Source organism: Trichechus manatus, unplaced genomic scaffold (assembly GCF_000243295.1).
Source record: "Trichechus manatus latirostris isolate Lorelei unplaced genomic scaffold, TriManLat1.0 scaffold00043, whole genome shotgun sequence".
Classification (NCBI taxonomy): domain Eukaryota; kingdom Metazoa; phylum Chordata; class Mammalia; order Sirenia; family Trichechidae; genus Trichechus; species Trichechus manatus.
Genome location: NW_004443979.1, coordinates 9,868,652 through 9,889,086, shown reverse-complemented (window position 1 = coordinate 9,889,086; position 20,435 = coordinate 9,868,652). Strand labels below are relative to the sequence as shown.

General features: G+C 33.1%; 1 protein-coding gene across 2 annotated transcripts in view; it reads right to left on the bottom strand.

Moving 5' to 3' along the window:
• HEATR5A (HEAT repeat containing 5A) overlaps window positions 1–20,435 on the bottom strand; it is a 134,193-nt gene that overhangs the window by 57,676 nt on the left and 56,082 nt on the right. For both annotated transcript variants that reach the window (XM_023731485.1, XM_004376530.3), the window contains 5 exons: window positions 17,879–18,031; window positions 16,807–16,906; window positions 10,723–10,832; window positions 5,360–5,523; window positions 5,100–5,275 (listed from right to left, as the gene is read on the bottom strand). In XM_023731485.1, coding sequence (XP_023587253.1) covers window positions 5,100–5,275; window positions 5,360–5,523; window positions 10,723–10,832; window positions 16,807–16,906; window positions 17,879–18,031 — 703 coding nt within the window. The remainder of the gene's footprint in view (window positions 1–5,099; window positions 5,276–5,359; window positions 5,524–10,722; window positions 10,833–16,806; window positions 16,907–17,878; window positions 18,032–20,435) is intronic.

Below are 20,435 nucleotides of genomic sequence, written 5' to 3'. Positions count from 1 at the left end.
GAAAATATACATAACCAAAGATACACCATTTAAAAAATTTCTACATGCACAATTCAGTGACATGGAGTACGTTCTTCCAGTTATGCTGCTATTCTCACTTTAGATGAAGGTTTACAGAACAAAATAGTTTCTCATTAAACAGTTAGTACACATATTGCCCAATGACAATGGTTAAGAACCCCACTACATGTCAATACTTTCCTTACTGTCCTTGGGTTCTCTATCACCAGCTTTCCTGTCCCCTTCTGCCTTCTAGTCCTTGTCCCTGGAATGCTGTGCCTCATTAGTCCCGTTTTGTTTTATGGGGCTGTCCAATCCCCAGCTTAACGGTGAACCTCGGAGATGACTTCACCACTGAGCTAAAACGGTGTCCGGGGGCCATACTCTTGGGGTTTCCCCAGTGTCTGTCAGGCCAGTAAATCTGGCCTTTTTGTGTGTGTTAGAATTTTGTTCTACATCCTTCTCCAGCTCTGTCCAGAACCCTCTGTTGTAATCCCGGTCAGAGCAGTCAGTGGTGGTACTCGGGCACCATCCAGCTGTACTGGACTCAGTCTGGTGGAGGCTTTAGTAGCCGTGGTCCATTAGTCCATTGTACTAACCTTTTCCTTGTATCCTGCTCTCTTCATTCTCCCTTGCTCCCAAAGGGGTGAGACCGTGGAGTATCTTAGATGGCTGCTTACAGGCTTTTAAGACCCCAGACGCTACTCACCAAGGTAGAGTGTAGAACAATGTCTTTATAAACAGTGTTATGGCAATTGAGCTAGATGTTCCCCAAGTGTTCTGGTCTTTTTTGCTCCAGGCATTTGGGTATCATTTTTAGAAAACTGGGATACATTGTACATACTTTGTTAATAACCTGTTTTTTGTTGTTGTTGTTATTTTAAGCAATATTATTAGGAATTTTCCCATCTTATTAACTATTATATTGAAACAATTTTTAACAGCTATTAGTATTTTATAGTCTAGCTATATAATAATGTATGTAACCAATTCCCTAGTTTAGGACATTTGGGCCATTTCTAATTTTTCTTATTATAAATAATGTGATAAATACATATAAATCATTCTGCTCATTTCCCAAGAGCATATTTAAAGCATTTGGCTTCAAGAACGTATTTATGCTCAAACTGTCCTCCAGAAAGACTGTGGAGGGTAAATATGACACTGAAGAAGAATTAACAGACAACCATATGGTCAGGTTTATGAGTTTAAAAGCCTAAATCATCACAATTAGATCATATCCTACGTACTTCTGCTATAATGGAATTGTGTCATGTTGAAAGTGCTAAAAATACGTAAGGTTAGAGGTTGAGTATTTTGTTACACTGTAATATAATTTGACCTGTATTATTTTCTTGCCCATATTTATGGGCCAAAGACTGTACACGAGGGCTACCAGAGCCCAAAATCTTTTTCTCCACCCTGTGCCTTCAGAGAATGAATACACTCTTAACTAATTAAAGGCTCAAGATAAATAATGACACCAATTCCTTTAGAGATCTCAACAAAATATTCTGAATCTTCAGGAAGATAGAGGTGACTTGTGCCCAGTAATCCCAAATTTGTATTCCTAAGCAGTATCAATCATAAAATAATAATTACAGTTTGGAAAGAAATAATAAATACTAAAAGTTTTAAATATAGATGGAATAAAAATATATGAGCAGAACATTTTCTTTATAAACTATGTTATGAATGGCAAATTTTTTTAAAAAATGACAGTTATAACTGGGTAAGCTCTTCCCCTCTGACAACTCTCAATTAACATCATTTGTGAAGCAGCTCATTTATAACAGTGGTTCACATTAGAATCACCTAAGAAGTTTTAAAAATTCCAATGCTCAGGCTACACACTATACTATTAAATCAAAATCTTCAGTATTTTTTTAAGTGTCTGGATGATTCCAATGCAGCAAAGATTGGAACAATCCTCAAGTTTAGAATTAAGTAATTCATTCTTTGCAATTAGGCACAAAATATGATTTTAAAATAACTACAAACAACACACAAACAAGATCAAGAATATCTCTTTTCTGTATAAAATATCCTGACTTTCTAGAACTTTTAACATTTTAATGCTTTAATATTACCAATGCAAATTTTTCTCATTTTTAGAATCTTACAGTAAAAACAGAGAGAATCAACTGATTGAAAAAAATCTATTTCCAATCTTAGGGCAATCTCATGTCATACAAGAGAGTTTCTTCTAAACTGTTTAAACACAAAGCTAGCCACAATAACAACACCACAATGCTTTGAAATATTCAATGCTGTTATTGTTAAATACACCTATTTTAATAAGGACCTTTCTTTTCTAGAAATGCAAACATATGGCCAAAAGAGAGAAGAGCATGACATTTTAAACGATTTCATCTGGGATAGCAGAATATTAAAAAATTAACTTTCCTAGCTTGTGATTTCTCTATCCTGGTCCTCTAACGACATCCATTGGAGAATACTGATAATTGCTTATGACGTAGTTTCTGTATCTAGGATCCTGCCAGACCACTTCCTTTAATAATCTCTGAACTACAGCCTAATATTATTCAATTAGAATCCAAATAGAATAATAGATTTTGCTTTTATTCAGTCTCAATATTTTATTAAAACAAACAAAACCTCCCCTCCCTTGAATATCCCTTCTATATATTATTTTAATTCAGGTGGAGAAACAAAGCTATGAGGAAATTTTAAAATTCATTAAACTTCAAACAATTGAAATCAGAAATCACCTCCTTGAAACGACAAATAGGCAACACAGCTGAAAATCTATTTTATTACAACGAAAGGTTGTAAAAAGTGTAGTCTCATTTTTGTTTTTTATTAAAAAGAAGTTAGTTAATTTAAATCCTTTGCCCACAAGGCCATGCCTGTTTCACCCACAGCAGCTGTTGCTCTTGCTGTTAGCTGCCATCGAGATGATTTTGACTCATGGCAACCCAAGCGTGTCAAAGTAAGCTGTATTCCATGGTTTTCAAGGCTGTGACCTTTCAGAAGCAGATCACCATGCCTATCTCTCAAAGCACCTCTGAGTGGGTTCAAACAGCGTTTTGGCTAGTAGTTGAGTGCTTAATCATTTGTACCACACATAGTAGTTATTGTTATATTAATCCAAATTATTTTAAACTGTATGCTCTATAAAATACTATAGTTACAGACTGGTTCAAATCTCATCTTCTCTGTGAATTCCTTCTTTGAATACTCCAGACCACTGTGATTTTTCTCTCATCTTTCAGTGCTATAATATACATTTATGATTTAGTCATATATTGTCTTTAAATATCTTATAACCATAACTATAGTGACAGTATACACAGGGAGCTACAGGTTATACATATTGTTGAGGAAAATGTCAGTTTTTGACAAGATAAATTTGATTCACTCTTCTATCCACTGAAAGTACACCATCCCAAGATTTATTTCAGAAATATGTTGGTAAGACTAAAGTTTTTTTTTAAGTCTTCATCAAAGAGGCCAATGTAAATTCTCTAACTGGTATTTTCTGGAAAACATACTGGATAAAATCATATAATAAAAACTATGATCTGGTCAAATGTATTGTTGTTACTTAGCATGAAAGAAAGGGGTAAGGAGAAAGAGGGAGGGGAGAAGGAAGGCGGGAGGGAGGGGAACAGAGAGAATGAATAAACAAATAAAAAAGGAACAAATGATCTTGGATAGAATTAATTTGTAAACTGTTAACCAGCACAGCCTACGAGAGAGACTCACTCCCCATTTAGTTTCTCAGACAGTAAGTAACAATGAGTACAGTCATGTGCCACTTAATGTCCATGGAACGTATGTTATGTGAAACAGGACGCTAAGTGATTTGGGTTACGAATGTCTGACTTACGGACAACTCGTAATTAAGAACGGAGTGCCATAAAGCCTATTACATTAAAAATTTGAGTTAAATATATACAATGGTTTGCAATTACAAATGCACGCACTACTTTGTGATACTCATGAAAATACTGCGCGGTTTGGAAGTGTTTCTTAAGTGTTACATCTGCTACATCCAGTTCTCTGATCGGATTTCTGAACTCTATTATAACCTTATGAGACCACAGATGTGTATATGGTTGGATGCTGCCTGAACGGATGTTATGCAGCACCTGACTGCACTCTATTTTGATCTTGGAGAAAACTTAATCTCCCATTATCAATCAAGAAACGGCTTTTCTCAATAAGAGATCATTATCAACCTTTGGTTTTTCAAAGCAAAAGTTCACTTTGCGTGAACTGATAAAATCAACATTTTGAAATTTATCAAGCTGAAGACTAATCTCTGGACATATAATGGCTCCATAAAGCCTCTACGGGAAGCATGTCTTTAGGACCTAGTCTAAGCAGAATTCTTATGTTTTTCTTTGTAGCAACAGCTCACAAATCAACGTTCTTGTATCATTACTGACTTTTTCATTTGTATTTTCAGCTAGATGATAAGCTAAATGTGGGCAAAGTACTGTATCCACAATAGTGTCTAGTGTTTTAGGCATTTAATCATTTCTTACTAAATATTAGCCAAGTGATTAATTTGCAGAGCGCTGGTGACGCATGGTTAAGAGCTTGGCTGCTAATCAAAAGGTGAGCAGTTTGAATCCACCAGCTGCTCTTTGGAAACCCTACAGGGCAGTTCTACTCTCTCCTACAGGGTCGCTATGAGCCAGAATTGACTAGACGGCAAATGGGTTTTCAGGGTTTTAAGTGATTAATTAAATAAGAACCCTTATCTCATCTTCCAGGAACCCTGGTGGTGCAAGGATTAAGGGATCGGCTGCTAACTGAAAGGTCAGTGGTTCAAACCCACTCAGCGGTTCCACAGGAGAAAAGACCTTACAATATGCTGCCATAAACATTATGGCCTAGGAAACCCTATGGGGGCAATTCTACTCTGTCCTATAGGGTCACTATGAGTCAGAATCAATTCAAAGTCACAAACAATAACATTTTACCTTCCTTCACCTGTCATCTATGAGCAATCTTAGTTATCAGTGAAACTTCACAGCATTCTTTTAACCCACCAGTTCTCTATCATGCATTCATTGAACCAATTACATATTATATTTCAGGATAAGTGAACTATTTAAGATGTTTACCTTTGAGCTTCTCCCACATGAGCACAGATAACCCCAAAGAGCTTGACTGCAGAGCTAATAACTGACAGTGTTGGAGGTAGGGGCTTAGGCACCGAATCTCCCTCTACATCTTTCTCATATATAGAATAAGGGTCATACTCGAGACTTCCACAAGCAACACCATTACCAAGCAGAAGCTAAAATGAAAAAATGGTATATTAGGCTTCTAAATCACTGTTTATAGACTAAATCTACCTAAGAATTATAAAAAATAACCATACCTGTTCTTCAATAAATCTATGGTCAGTCTCTTGTAGCAAAGGACTAAATATCAAGAGATCATCCTGATGACAGAGGGGTGGAAGTAAAAATGTGGATGCTGCCACTTGGATATCAGGGGCAGTCAAATCAGCAGCCAGCTCTTTGAGTACAGCACAGAGGTTTCCTGTTGAAACAGAGAAAAACAGTAATAAACAATTTAGTACTAGCTGTTATCTGATTAGAGTATAGGGTTAAAAAAGCCCAGTTTGAGGCTTTAATACACACATTGGCCACCTTTAATATATCATAGCCAAAGATTATATTTCTCATCCCTGAAAACTGAAATGAATGGTTCAACTATGTGCTGCTGTCTCCAAGGTTGACCAAGAATGTCTACTGAAAAGACATCTCAAAGTAAATGCGTTAAATACCTTATGACATTGTGTAAATACTACCATGATTCTAAATAAAGTGTTACTGGTTACAAAAATAGATAAAGTATAAATAAATACAAAGTAGATAAATTATATTTGTTTAAGAACATATGCCTAAAAAAATGCACACGCGTTATAACTTTTTTTTTTTAATGGAGAATTTCAAACATATGCAAAAGCAGACATAACAGTATGATCCCTCATATGTTCTTCAGCAGCTGCATCAATCTTGTTTCACTTTACACGCATCTACTATTCCACCCGCCTTCATATTATTTTGAAGCAAACCCTAGACAGCATATCATTTCATTAATAAATATTTCATTGCATATTACTAAAGCTAAGGACTCTGTATTTCAAACAAAATCCTAGTATCATTATCTCATCTTTCAAAAAAGCCCTAAACATCAAATATCCATCCCATATTCAAACTTCCAATTGTCTCAGAAGTGCCTGTTTTTGTTTGCATGTATGTTTGAATTGAGTTCCAAGTAAGTTCCACACATTGCAGCTAGTTGATACATCCCAAGTCTCTTTTAATCTAAAACTCTCCCTCAACATTTGTTTTCCTTGCAATTTATTTAAAGAAAGAAGGTTCTTTATTGTGTAGAACAAATGAAGGCTAAATGAAGCAAATAAGAATGGCTCTAAGGGATGTCTTTAAGCAGAGAGATAAATCACAGACAAAATAATTTTGTTGGCAGTACTAGAAGTTTCCACAGTGTGGACTGTTAACGATTACACCCTCTACATGTAGTTGAATCTAGATGATTAATTTGATTTTTTTTTTTTTGAGTGGGGAGAGGACAGTAGGCCACTTCATAGGTGGTGGTGTTCTTCCATAAGGATGCATACACATTACATACACATTTTGGAAATTGGCTTATCACACTGGCCTAAACTATCATTACAAAGATGTTTTATCCTAATTTCCATGGAGTTTCAACAGCAAATTTTCTCCATATAGAGCATAAAAAGAGTTTTTGCCCGTTTGTAATGTAAGTCCTTTAGGAATGAGTAAAAGTCACCTTAGAGAAACAATCACTTCTGCAAGTGCATCAGGATGAAATGAGGACTGGGGCGACGTCTACTTATTAGAAGTGGGAGGATGAGTTAGATAAGAAGGGTTCACCTGCGATCATTTTCTATGTCATTAGTAAGAACAAATATTTATAGAGAACTTAATGTGTCAGGAATGTTTAAAGCTTTACATATAATCCTCATAATAATCTCATGTGGTTGATACTAATGCTTATTAGTACTATCATTTTATAGATGAGGAAAGAGGAACAGTTTGCTAGTTGTCTGAGATTACACAGCATTTATATGGCAGAGTCAGAATGAAACTCAGGCTAGACTCCACAACTTGAGATTTTAACCATTATGCTCATTCATTCATTAAAACTCTGTGTAAGATGCTACGGAGGAAGAAAAAAATTATTTAATCCTCCTTTTAAGAACCTATAAAATATGGGACACGAACACACATATACAACTAAAATAGAAAGGTAGGAAGTACTGTTTCATAAAAGATGACAAATGAAATACAGGTAAAGTCCAAGAAAGGAGAGATTATGTACAGGAACTGTGAAGGCTAAATGAGCAAATGAGAGTGGCCCAACTGAATGTACAGAATATTTAGCAAAATAATTTTATGGGTAGTATAACATGCAAGGGATGTTTGGTACTACAGTAAAGTGTGAAAATTGTGGTAAATCTCTACTTCTCAGTTAAAGTGACTACAACATAACTGCCCCTGGACAATTAAAGACAGCTGGATTTTAAAATGTAAACATCCTTTTGTTATAAAAAATCATCATTGATATTTTGAAGGTAATGAGATATTCTCAGTGTAGAGAGAATATTAAAATGTTTGAAAGAAGATTCCTATCAAAAACTAAGGTAACAAATACAAACTAAGAACCCAATATTTACCTCACAAGATTAAAAAAAAAAAACAAATTCATTATTATGATGAAAGTCTGCATCTGCTGGACAATGAAGAAAAGTTATTTAAATTCTTAAATATTTTCTATGTAACAAAGGAAATTTCTTACTGTTTTGTAAACTTATTTTTTGACAATCCAGTGTAGCAACTGATAACAAAACTTTAAAGTTTTGTTTTGTGACTTCGCTATCTTTTCCAAATTAATTTTGGTTGTTAGGTGCCGTGGAGTTGGTTTCAACTCATAGCGACTCTGTGTACAACAGAACGAAACACTGCCTGGTCCTGCACCATCCTCACAATTGTTATGTCTGAACCCACTGCTGTAGCCACTGTGTCAATCCATCTCACTGAAGGTCTTCCAAATTAATTAGATAAATAAATTTAAAGACTATTATTTCCTTTTGTACTAAAGATTTAGAAATTTCTATAGGTGATTACTGTATTATGAGCTATGTTATTCAAAATGCCAACTGATGTTTTAATGGTAAAGTTCTGGCTATTGTGCTGTACATACGTTATATAAATCTATTAAATTAAATTTAAAAATCTTTAAAAAAAACTCAGAAGTCCTTAAGAAAAAAATTCTTAATTCCCATACTAGACTTGTTTTCCATTCTTTTAGCGGTAAAGATGGAAAAAAGATGAACTGGCAAAGTTATCCTCAGTTGAATCATAAAAATTTTAAAACATTAATTCATTTTTCTATAAACTATTTTTCTTCTTTAATTCATATTAGAAAAACAGACACACTTGAAAAAGACAGAGAGTGAATTTAGATTTTATTTTTTCCATGAAGTTTATATTAAGTGCTGATTTTGTCTCACCCTGAAACTAACTTAAGATACATGTGCTTATATATATATTATTCCTTTAGGACTCCTGATTGCATCCCAAACTCCAATTCTAAGAAAACAGCACAAGACATTTTTTCCTTTCCCTAATTAGTCCTTCAGGATAGACTCAGATGATCATTTATCAGAAGATACACTGTATATTTTAAGTTGACCTTCTTGTGTTTGGCTAAGAGAGACCAATGTAGTTTAGTATTCCTGTATGTTTAATAAAGGCTTGAAGAAAGAAAATCTATTTTTTCATCTGTAGTTTGAAAATAAATTTCAAAAATACTATGGTAAAAATTGATGTGAAAATCTGAGGGGAGAGAAATGAAGTCCTGATACATGCTACACCATGGATGAACTCTGAAAACATTATGCTGAGTGAAATCAGTCAGTCACAAAAGGACAAACATCATATAATCCCGATTATATAAAATATCTAGAATAGGCAAGTGTATAGAGATCAAAGTTTATTAGTGGTTACCTAGGCGTAGGTATGAGGGAGGGGGAAAGGAAGACACAGGGCTTATGGGACACAGAGCTTATGTTAAGGGTAATGGAAAAATTTGGGAATGGTTAAATGTGATGGTTGAACAATGTGATGAATATAATTAATGTAATGAAAAATATAATGAATGTAATTAGCGTCACTGAACTGTACATGAGAAGATTATACAAATGAAGATGTAGAAATGGCAAATGTTCTGTTAACCTATATACTTACCACAATTAAAAATTTTTGTTTTAAATCTGAGGGAAATGATTTTTGCTACAATCTAATAGCTACCTGAGCGACGGAATACAGGAATATCCCTAAGCTTTTCCACAGATACCTAACAGGTAACTTTAATGTTGAGAGACAGCACAGAAATGAGACAGACTTATCACTAAACTCTGACTGTTTATTAGGCCTCTAGTTGGTTACTTCTAAATAGAGAGGTAGCACAGCATATGAGACAGACCTATGTTTTAATCTTCATTCTACCATTCATTGGATATATGTTCTTGAGTTGGTTACCTTTCTGAGCCTTTATCTGTCAAATGAGGAAAATGTAACTAACTCATTGTATTGTTCTAAGAATAAATGAGATATACTATAAATATAACATCTAGCACAGAGCCTGGCACACAGAAATCTTTTTTTTTTTTCGTTACAGTTTCTGAGAAATAGCAATATATTAATTCAATTCTTTAGAAGTATATCCTGATGCTTACTTTATGCCAAATACTTTTCTAGGTACATCGGTGAAGCAGAAAGAGAGCCAATGTGAATAATATCACTCATAATGATAAAGGCCAGGATAAGAGTTTTAAGTTAATATTTTGAACAAATATGGTACATATGATACTGTACTTATTTGCAGACAAAGAATATAAGCAAATACAGTATCTTTATAAGAAATATATTTGAAGTAACATTTAACTTAATATAGTTTGTTGAAAATTACTAAGACTAAAAAATATAGAAGTTCCCAGATAAGACAATTATCAACTTTAACCTCTTAAAACTAGTATCTTGAATTATTCAGTACTAGAAGTAATATATTCTCTTAAAACTGTAATTTAAACTTGCAAGCAAGATTTTAAGACTAATTCTAAATTAGGGCAAGTCTATTTCACTAACTACAGTATTCCAGTAATCCAAAGTCATCTTTGAGCCTACTAAGACTGCAAACTACATTATAAACTGTATATAATCAATTATACTTTGGAAGTTCAATATTAAAATTTCTATCTGGGTGGACAATAAATAATCACTCTAGAGGGGAACAGGAATGGTCAAATTCCTAGTTTCTATTTCTATTAGACCATATTTCTTAACAGATTGCATTACATATTCTTAAAAAAAAAAATTCTGGAGTACAATCAAAGTCAGCCGTTGAGAATCATTCTCCCCTACACAGCAGAGCTAGGGACTTTCTTCCCAGAAGAGAGAGAAGAAAGCAAGACATCAGTAGGGTTTAAAAAGAAAAAATACACATACACACATATTATTTACTGTAATATGTTGAACACATGGATTACAATTGAGCAAAATTACCTGAACCTCCTGGAAACAAGGCACTAAATAAATGTCATATAATTAATTAATTACTCAGTGATGACTGCTTTCCAGGCACTGTGCTAGCCACAAATAAGAAAACATTTTGGTCTAAGGCACATACCTTCATACGTTTCAGGAGGTAATAAAATCAATAGTTCATAAAGCCTTTGTCTATAAACTACTGATGGTGTTTTCAAAGGACTTCCATATGTTTTTAGTATTGAAGTAAGCCTTAAAATAAAAGAAAACGTATATCTTAAGTGGGTAAGTTATGTAACAATGTACAAATATTGAACAGGTTGGATATAAACATAAATTAGCTATACATATTATTCAAACTGTAAAAAACCAAATCCATCGCCGTTGAGTTGATTCCGACTCATAGCAACCCTACAGGACAGAGTAGAACTGCCCCACAGGGTTTCCAAGGAGCAGCTGGTGGATCTGAACTGCCGCCCTTTTGGTTAGCAGCCAAGCTCTTAACCACTGCACCACCAGGGCTCCGTTGTATGTATTATTAGTGAACATTAAATTAGTGCTACTTTATTTTACTTTCTTAAAAATAAGGTATAAGATGTAAGACAGATTACAAGTGTCATACATGGAAATCATTCTAATAACTTTTCTATCATACTTAATTTAAAAAAAAACTACATTCAGCTTAGATTTCAAAGGTCACAAGGACATTGTTTAGAAACAAAAACCTACTAAATCTCAAAATTTACATCTTGGCATTTGTAAAACCAACATCTATTTATTATACAGAAAAGTAATCAGCCAAACAAATAAACAAAAATAAGGAGACGCAAATACAGAGAAAAACCCAAGCACTGTTAGAAACTAGATGTGGAATGCCACCACCAAATAAGATGAATCACCAAAATACACAAAATCACAAAACAAATTCTCTTTCACTAAAGTACAAACTGAGTCAATGTTTACCAAAAGTTCCATTCACAAAATCTTTTTCTCCTTTCTTCACTCTCTCCTTTCACCTTCATGTATTCTTCTTTCCCTTCTGTCCACTTTCACTATGGTGTTAACATATCACTTTACTGATATCCATTCATCTAACAAATATCTATCAAAGGCCTACTCTTTGCAAGTCACCATGTTATCAACTGAGCTATTGTTTCCATCTCTTTTAGCAAGACAGAAACTGAATGGAATTACTTTTATTCTTTCACTGGAATAAATCCTCTCTACGCTCATGGATTCTAAGTTAAGAAAATCTGACATTTATTCACCTGTATGTTCTAGAGAATGATTGCTATTCTAGTTTCTAGAAGAAAAGTTACCTATTGACTAGCCTTTTTGTAAAAAAAAGTTGGGTCTCTTTTATATCTTTCAGCTTGGTAAACACACAGAAAACATTTATAAAATTTGGGTAGAATTTTTCAGTGATGGAATTTAAGAATAAATTCATTGCATTTTTGTGTTTCTCTAAAACCAGATCAGAAAACTACAGCTAACACATAAAAACTATTTCAGTCATATCAATAAGATGTTAAGAAATTTTAAATTACATTTTAAAAATATCAGCAATATTCCTTTGGTTTAAATACAATAAAATTTAGTTCAAAGGGATGTGTATTTTTTAAAAAGAAAGGAACATGAATAGAACAAAAGAATTTAGAAAAGCACAGTATTAGGTACTATGTGTGGACAAAAGCATCCCTAAGAGGTTTCTGTTTCCATTAGGAGGGCAGATTAGAGTCTCTGAAGGGCCTTCCTGCTACTGAGATGCTGTATAAAAGACACTTTGCATTGCTAGGCTTGCAGAAAAGGACTTTTCCAAAGCCAACCTCCCCTGCCCCAATTAAAGCGAATGCACAAACAAAAACATAAAATAATGAGCTAAAATCAGAGTAGGAATACAAATACCACATCTGAGACTCGGCTTGCGCCCCTGGCAAACTAGGGGTGATAAAGTGGTGCTTCCTAAAGGGGGCTACAGTGGTCTCAGGTCCTGGCACAGGCAAAAGCGTATCATATTAGACTCAGCTGAAAAGAGAATTAGTAAACTGGAAGACAGAGCTGAAGAAATTACCCAGAATGTATCAGGGAGTCAAAGAGATCAAAAATATGAAAAGGAGACTAAGAGACATGAAAGACAAAATGAAAGGTCTAAAATTCGTCTATTCAGAGCCTTGGAAGGAAAGTTTTGAGAGAACAGGTAAAATTTAAGGAGATAACAGCTGATTTTCCACAACTCTTGTTAAGGTATAAACCCAACAAAATGCATACCAAATAGGATTTAAAAAAAAAAAAAAAGCTACAAGTTGCCAATTAAAAGACAAAGAAATCTGTTGCCATCGAGTCAATTCTGACTCATAGCAACCCTATACAACAGGGTAGAACTGATCCATAGGGTTTCCAAGGAGCAGCTGGTGGATTTAAACTGCCAACCTTTTGGTTAGCAGCCTGGCTCTTAACCACTGTGCCAGCAGGGTTCCAAATTAAAAGCCAGACATTGTCAAATTCAATTTTTAAAAATCCAACAAAGTGCAGTTTATAAGAGACCACCTAAAACACAGTGACATGGAGAAAGACACAGCACACATATATTAATCATAAAGATTAGACTTCAATCAAAAAGTATTACTAAGGATAAAGAGTTACTAGATAATTCAATTCATGAGAAAGATATAATTCTAAACTTCTATGTACCTAATAGTCTCAAAATATGAAAAAGCAAAAATTAATAAAACTATAGGGAAAAATTAACAAAGCCACCTTAGAGTGGAACATTTTAACACATCACTCTCAATTATTGATTAGTTAAACAGATAAAAAATTAGTGAAGATACCACAATGGAACTTTTTAAAAAACATATTTGCCACTGGAAAAGTCTCAACTAATTAAAAAAGATAGGTAACATACAGATCATATTCACTAACTACAATGCAATTAAGTTAAAATCAGTAACTAAACCATAAATTAAAAAAAATTCATATTCCATACATTTGGAAATTAAAAAACATACTTCTAAACAACTCAAAGAAATTTTAATAACAGTTTTGAGATTCAGCAACCGAGACTTAAAAAAAATTTATGGTCTTACATGCTTATATTAGGAGAGAATTAAGATAAATTCAATGAGCTAGGCATTCAATTTGAAAAAGAGCTTAAGAAAACTTAAGAAAGCAGAAAAGAGATAATAAAGAACAATAATCATAATATCTGCCTGGATCCCTTATTAATAATGAGTCAAATAAAATACTTAACACATGAAAAAGAACGAATAATCAACAAATCAGAAAAATATCAGCCTAACCCAAGTTATTCCCTCTAAAGATTAATAAAATAGATAAACCTCTATGTGTGATGAATCAAGAAAAACAAGAGAAGGCATAATAAAAGATAATTGGAGTGGAGAAGGGGACATTATAGGTATAGCACAGGTTAAGATGAGAAGACTTTATGCTGAAAACTTTGAAGATGTAGATGAACTGGGAAAATTCCTAGATAAAAGTATCTTGCCAAATTTGAGTCAAACAAACAAAGAAATAAAAACAAAACAATTAAAAAAAAGGACCTTAAATAGTCAAAAACAATTAAGGAATGGAATTTATAGTTAAAAAATCCATTCATGATTAAAACAACAAACTTGACTGGTTAAGAGTAGATTACTTTCTTAGCCTTATAAAGATTATCTTAAAAAAAAACCTGTAGCAAACAGTATTCTTACTAGTGAAACATAAGAAATATTCCCTTCAACCAACCACTTGTATTCAGTTTTAAATGACAGTTCTCTAGTTAGCACATAAGGGAAGAGGAAGAATATAAATGAATGACTATGTATTGGATTAAAAGAAGAAATTAAAATAATCTACAGATAAATGTTTAGTACAGGAAATTTAGCAAGATGAGTAGACATAAGATCAGTTGCATTGTTATATACCAATAATAAAGAGAATTATATACACATATATTTAAATATTTACTTATTTTATAATAGTAATGGAAAATGTAAAGTACCTGGGAAAAAACTTCACAAAAGACATATAAGATTTTTATATAGAAAAAATTTGCATTTTACAAAAGTTCTAAATATTAGAAAAGAGGTATCGTGTTCACGAATATTGTAAAAATAACAGTTGTTTTCAAATTTATCTACAGATTCAAGGTAATTCTAATTAAAATTTCAACAGGAGAAGATAAACAGTGCAGGAAGGACCAAGATATGCCTAAAGAGGAATAAGATCAAAAAGCCTGCTCTAAAAGATACTAAAATTTATTATAAATTATTAATAAAAATAATGTAGTGTTGGTATAGAAATAAGCAAACGTATCAAAGAAACATAATAGACAGCACAAAAACAGATCATGTACATATGGGAATATTATACATGACAGAGGTGAATAGCAAATCACTAGGAAAAGTATGGATTTTTTTTTAGTAATGTATGGGAGAACTGGCTATCCATATTAAAAAAGACAATGAAATTGGATCCCTACCTTACTCCTAACAAAAAAATCAATTCCAGATGGATTAAAGACTTAAATGTAAAAGACAAACTAAACATTTTAGAGAGAAAAATAAGAAAATATCTTTGTAGTTTTTGAAATTACAAAATTCTTGAAAAATTTGACATTTAAATTAAGAACCTGCTTTAATCACACAAGAAAATATTTTTAATATTTTAACAACTGTCAAAAGATTAGTATCCAGAATATGTAAAGAATTCCTGTGAATCAATAAAAAAGGACAAATAACCTAATTTAAAAAATAGGTTAAAGATAGGCATTTCACCGAAGGGGTAACACTGAACAATAAACATATACAATAATACTTAAACCATTAGGAATCAGAAATACAAATTAAAATCACAATGGGATACCATTTTACACCTACTAGATGAACCAAAATCGATGTCTGAGTAAGTGTTGGCAAAGATGTGGATCAAAGGGTAGTCATGCACACTACTGGTAGAAATATGCGAGAACTTTGGAAAATAATTTGGTATTATCTCGTCAAGTTAAAAATAAAAATATCTTTTGACCTAGCAATTTCACTGGTAGGTGATATGAATAGGAATGCTCACATTAGCATTGGCTTTAATAGCAGAAAATTGAAAAGAACCCAGAAGTCCAATGACAGAAAAATGAATAAATTGTTGTATATTCACACAATTAAATATTATACAGCAACCAAAATGAATGAACAAACTCACACATGGATAAAGATTAGAAACATAGTGGCGAATGTAAAAAAGTAAGTCCCAGAAACTAACAATATTATACCATTTGCCTCATCAAAAACAAACAAAACTGAACAATGTATTGTTTAGGGAGACACGTGTGATAAAACTTTTTTAAAATGCAAGGGGACGACAACTATAAAATTTAGGATAGTGGTTACCTCTAAAGGAAGGTAGGAAGAATGGTATCAGAGAGGAGCACATGGATAACTTCAACAGTATTGTTAATGTTCTAGGGGTCAGCCAAATTCAGCCCACTGCCTGTTTTTGTAAATAAAGTTTTACTGGAGCACAGCCATGATCATTCATTTACATATTATCTGTGACTGTTTTTGAGCTACAATGAAAGAGCTGAGTAGTAGCACATCAAAGTCTAAAATATTTACTCATGTGGCCCTTTACAAGAAAAGGTTGCTGACCTTTGTTCTAGTTGTCTTAAATTCATAGGTGTTCGTTTTATTATTATGCTTTATAAGCCACTATAGCTTGATGTATTTTTCTGTACATGTAAAATATACCATAAAACAATTTTGGAAAAAACTTTCCCTAAACTACACATTTTATTAATTTGGAAATTACAATGCTCATGATATATACTGGGTTTTCTCTATGTTTTCTTATCATATTTGTTCAATTCAAACTTCTGAAAAACATAAACAAAAAACTGTAAACTGTTCACAAACATATGTTTCTTACAAACACAGAAAAGCAGTTATAAACCAATAAGATGCATACTTGAAAAGGTTAAGACTTAATATTTAATTTCTTGGTTAAATTTGACTCTATGGAAGATATACTATCCACCAAGTCATTTTCCTTCCCTTTTATGTTTTATTCTTTCAAGATCCTAACCTAAAAAACATACAACTAAATGATTGCTTTCCTTTGCAAAAGGAAAATCATTCACCAACCATAGAAACTTGGCCTCATTAATATACTTAAAAGATATTATGACAATTAGAGGGTTTGTGAAATTGAAATCTAAATAGCTGATCCTTACTGAGTCAGCAAATCCACAGCACAAGGAAGTGGTGGAAGAAGACGCTGAATTACTTCCTCAGTTAGGAGATCACCACAGTGGGAAACAAAGCTCTTGATAGCTGAAAAAGAGAACAGACTTTAACACAGCATAATGTAATCAACTGTGAAAAGAGCATTCAATTGCAGTACATCATTCACATTTTACTAGAAGAATAAAGAAATGTGTTAAAAACAAAAAATTATTGAAACTCTAGTATAAAAAGCAATGTCTAATACTACTAAAAAAAATCCCTATGATTACTAAAAGAGACCAATAAGCAAGTTAACAAAATGTTGCTTTCCTATGGTGTTACAGTACTTAGCCCTTCATTCAGCTCAGTAGTAGAAGAAATTAGCTTAGACTCTTAGTTTAGCTTAGATTTAGTTTACCAGTTCTGTGGAATCAGGCTAACTTTCGAGTTAACATGCTAGATTTTTAGAGGTTTAACACATTTGGAACACAGAAGTTTCTGTAAGAAGTTATTTCATACATAGAATAAAACAAATAGTTTGAAGTTAGACTGAATTTCAAGATCAATTTCAAAATTAATTTTTCTTTTTTAAGGGTATTAAAAATGCCATGAATCTTAATAAACAAAACCAAATTCACAGCTTCCAGGTCTTTCCAGGGATTCTCATCCCTCCTTAGTTCAGATTTTCATAGTGAAATACTATTTTTACTGGGTCTACATGTTGTAGAAGGTACAACTTTATCATTTAGACCAAATGAAAACCACACTTAACCAATGCTAATTAGATCAAACTCTACTGTTTTGAAAAGGAATGCCTACTTAAGACAAAGCAATGTCAAAATTTCACAAATGGATTGGATCTGATAAAACATGTATTATCCTAAAGATTAGACCTGAAATCTGGTTTAGTATATAATACTTCAGTTTATCATCACCAACTTAACAATTATGTTCAGTTACAAATATCACTAGAGGTAGATTTTTCCCCCCTTTACATTAAATGAAACATACAAGGATGGGTAAGCCAAAGGGTGGGAAAAATCCAAAGGAAAGAGAGAGAGAAGACTAAACTAAACCTACCACAGAGTGCACCAGCTCGTCCTTCCAAGGTTACCTGCCAGGTAAATGAATCTCCTCTGCTCTTCTCTGTTTCCAGATCTTTAGGAGATGCTGGAAAGACACACTTCCACAACAGCAGAACTCGAGCAAGGTGATGACTGACAACTGCAGGACCTGTAATTTATTCAACTTATCACTTGTAAAAGAACCAAAAACGTTACTCATTGAAACCCTATCATTAAGCAGGTACTTGTATCTTAAAATAAACATATTTTCATTCACTACTGCAATACACTGTCCATTTTCTTGCCTCAGTTTCTTTTACCTAAAAACGAAGATAGTACTATCTGCATGCACGGCTGTCTCCAAAGGTTTGTGACATCCAAATGATAGACTGCACTTTAAAATGCTTGAAAAACTCTAATGTACCAATAAATGCAAGGTACTATTACCAGCATAACAAGCAACACTGTATCCTTAGTCCAGAGCGTAATGCTAACTTTTGATAGGAACAAGTTCCAGGCCAAAAATCAGGTGTAATAAATCTGAATACTTTTTCTTTTTAAACATTTAAGAGAACAACATTTATGAACTGAGGGCTAGTATACAAACCTAGTAATCAAAGGCATTATATAATACACCACTTACTAGCTGTGTTCCTTGGATAATAACAGTACTTACCTCATAGGACAGTTTCTGGGCTTATATGAGTTTATATGTGTAACAGTTCATGGTAGGCATTTATATAATGCCTGATTATCATTCAAAAATCATTCAAAATATTTCCTTATTTGCATAGGAAAAGGTAAGAGCCTACTGGCAAAATGAAAGGGCAATTAAATCTTATCTCTTTCTCTGTCTCTCATACAATTTAGTAGATTAAAAAAAATAATTTCTCCATTTTTCTTCTGACTTGTTTCTAGCCATATGCTAATTTCTACAGCAAAACAAGCCTGATTCACCCCCTTACTAACTACTTTCTTTGATGAAATAGTACTAAAAAAACTGGAGTTGGATTAAAAGAAGGAAATTGGAGAAAGGTAATTAAGTGATAGTAAGAGGTTTGTGTTTGTGTATGTGTGCACACACATATATTCACATACAATCAGTTGTGGGAATAGAGAAAAATCTAAAAACAAAATTTAGTCAGATACCAAAAAAAAAGGTGTGGAATCACTGGGGGTACCCATAATTGAGAAAAATTTCACAAATATTTACCCTTGTACACTTAAGTTATCTCATTAACTTAATAATGGAGTGTAGAATCTCTTTCCTAGAGAGGTAAGAAGATAATGTCATTTCAGAGTTGAACAAAGTTATCAGAAATAAGTTTCCAGTAATCACGAAGTTAAAATATAAAGAGTAAGTTTATTCACACACAAGCACAATACTGTATCTAACAAAAACACTTGCACAAACACTACATCCACAGATACAAAAGACACAGACATCTGTAGGTGAATCAACGTTGTTTTATCAGATAAACTGGGAAGTACAGAAAAAGGTTAAAAAGCTGTAGTTCACATTTGAGGAATGGACTGAAATGTGGTTTACTTGAGTTTACACTGTTGTTGATCTGACTCATAGCGACCCCACAGGACAAAGGAGAACTGTCCCGTAGGGTTTCCCAGGAATAGCTGGTGGATCTGAACCGCCTACCTTCTGGTTAGCAGCATGAGCTCTTAACCACTATGCCACCAGGGCATAGTTCAGAATTATGAATATATTAAAAATAATGAAGAAAATGGTGAACTGATATCCTCTGAAGTTGCTAGGGTATTAATGCATTCTAGGCTGGAGTAAAACTGGTAATACAGGGAAAGAATAATACAGAATAAAAACGGAATAAAGTCCAAGAAAAAAGGATAAATTAAAAAAATTAAATAAAAATTTTAATCATTTTGGATACTGACTATGAATATGCAAGAAAAGATGATGTGTGAATCTTTTTTTAAAAGGAGAAAGGATCACTTGCAGTCTTCCTTCATTAGAATTACCTTATCTGGAAAACTTTTTTTAATCAAAATATTCTATTTATTAGGTAATTTATTTTCCCCTGTTACTCATCAAGAATATGGCAGGCATGAAACACTCAGCCAAAAGCAAAGAAAAGCTTGGTCACATTATTCCCACCACATTGTGAAATGATAATCTATGCCAGGGGCCAACAAACATTTTTTTGTAAAGGGTCAGAGAGTAATTATTTTAGGCTTTGTGAGAGCCCTATAGTCTCTATTACAATTACCCAACTCTGTAACTATAGTGACTAAAAGTCACAGATAATAGGTAAATGAACAAATGTGGATGTGCTCCAATAAAACTTTCACTTATGAACACTGAAATTTGAATTTCATATAATTCTCATGTGTCACAAAGTACTCTTCTTTTGTTTTTTCCCCCAACCATTTAAAAAGGTAAAAACCATTCTTAGCTCTTAGGTCAAATAAAAAGAGGCAGCAAGCCATATGTGGATCTAGTCCACATATGTCCACTAAATCTGGTCAATCATCTCAAGTATATTACTTAATGTAATTCTTCATTTATGATTGCTTATTTTAAATTTATGCTCCTTTTAGAT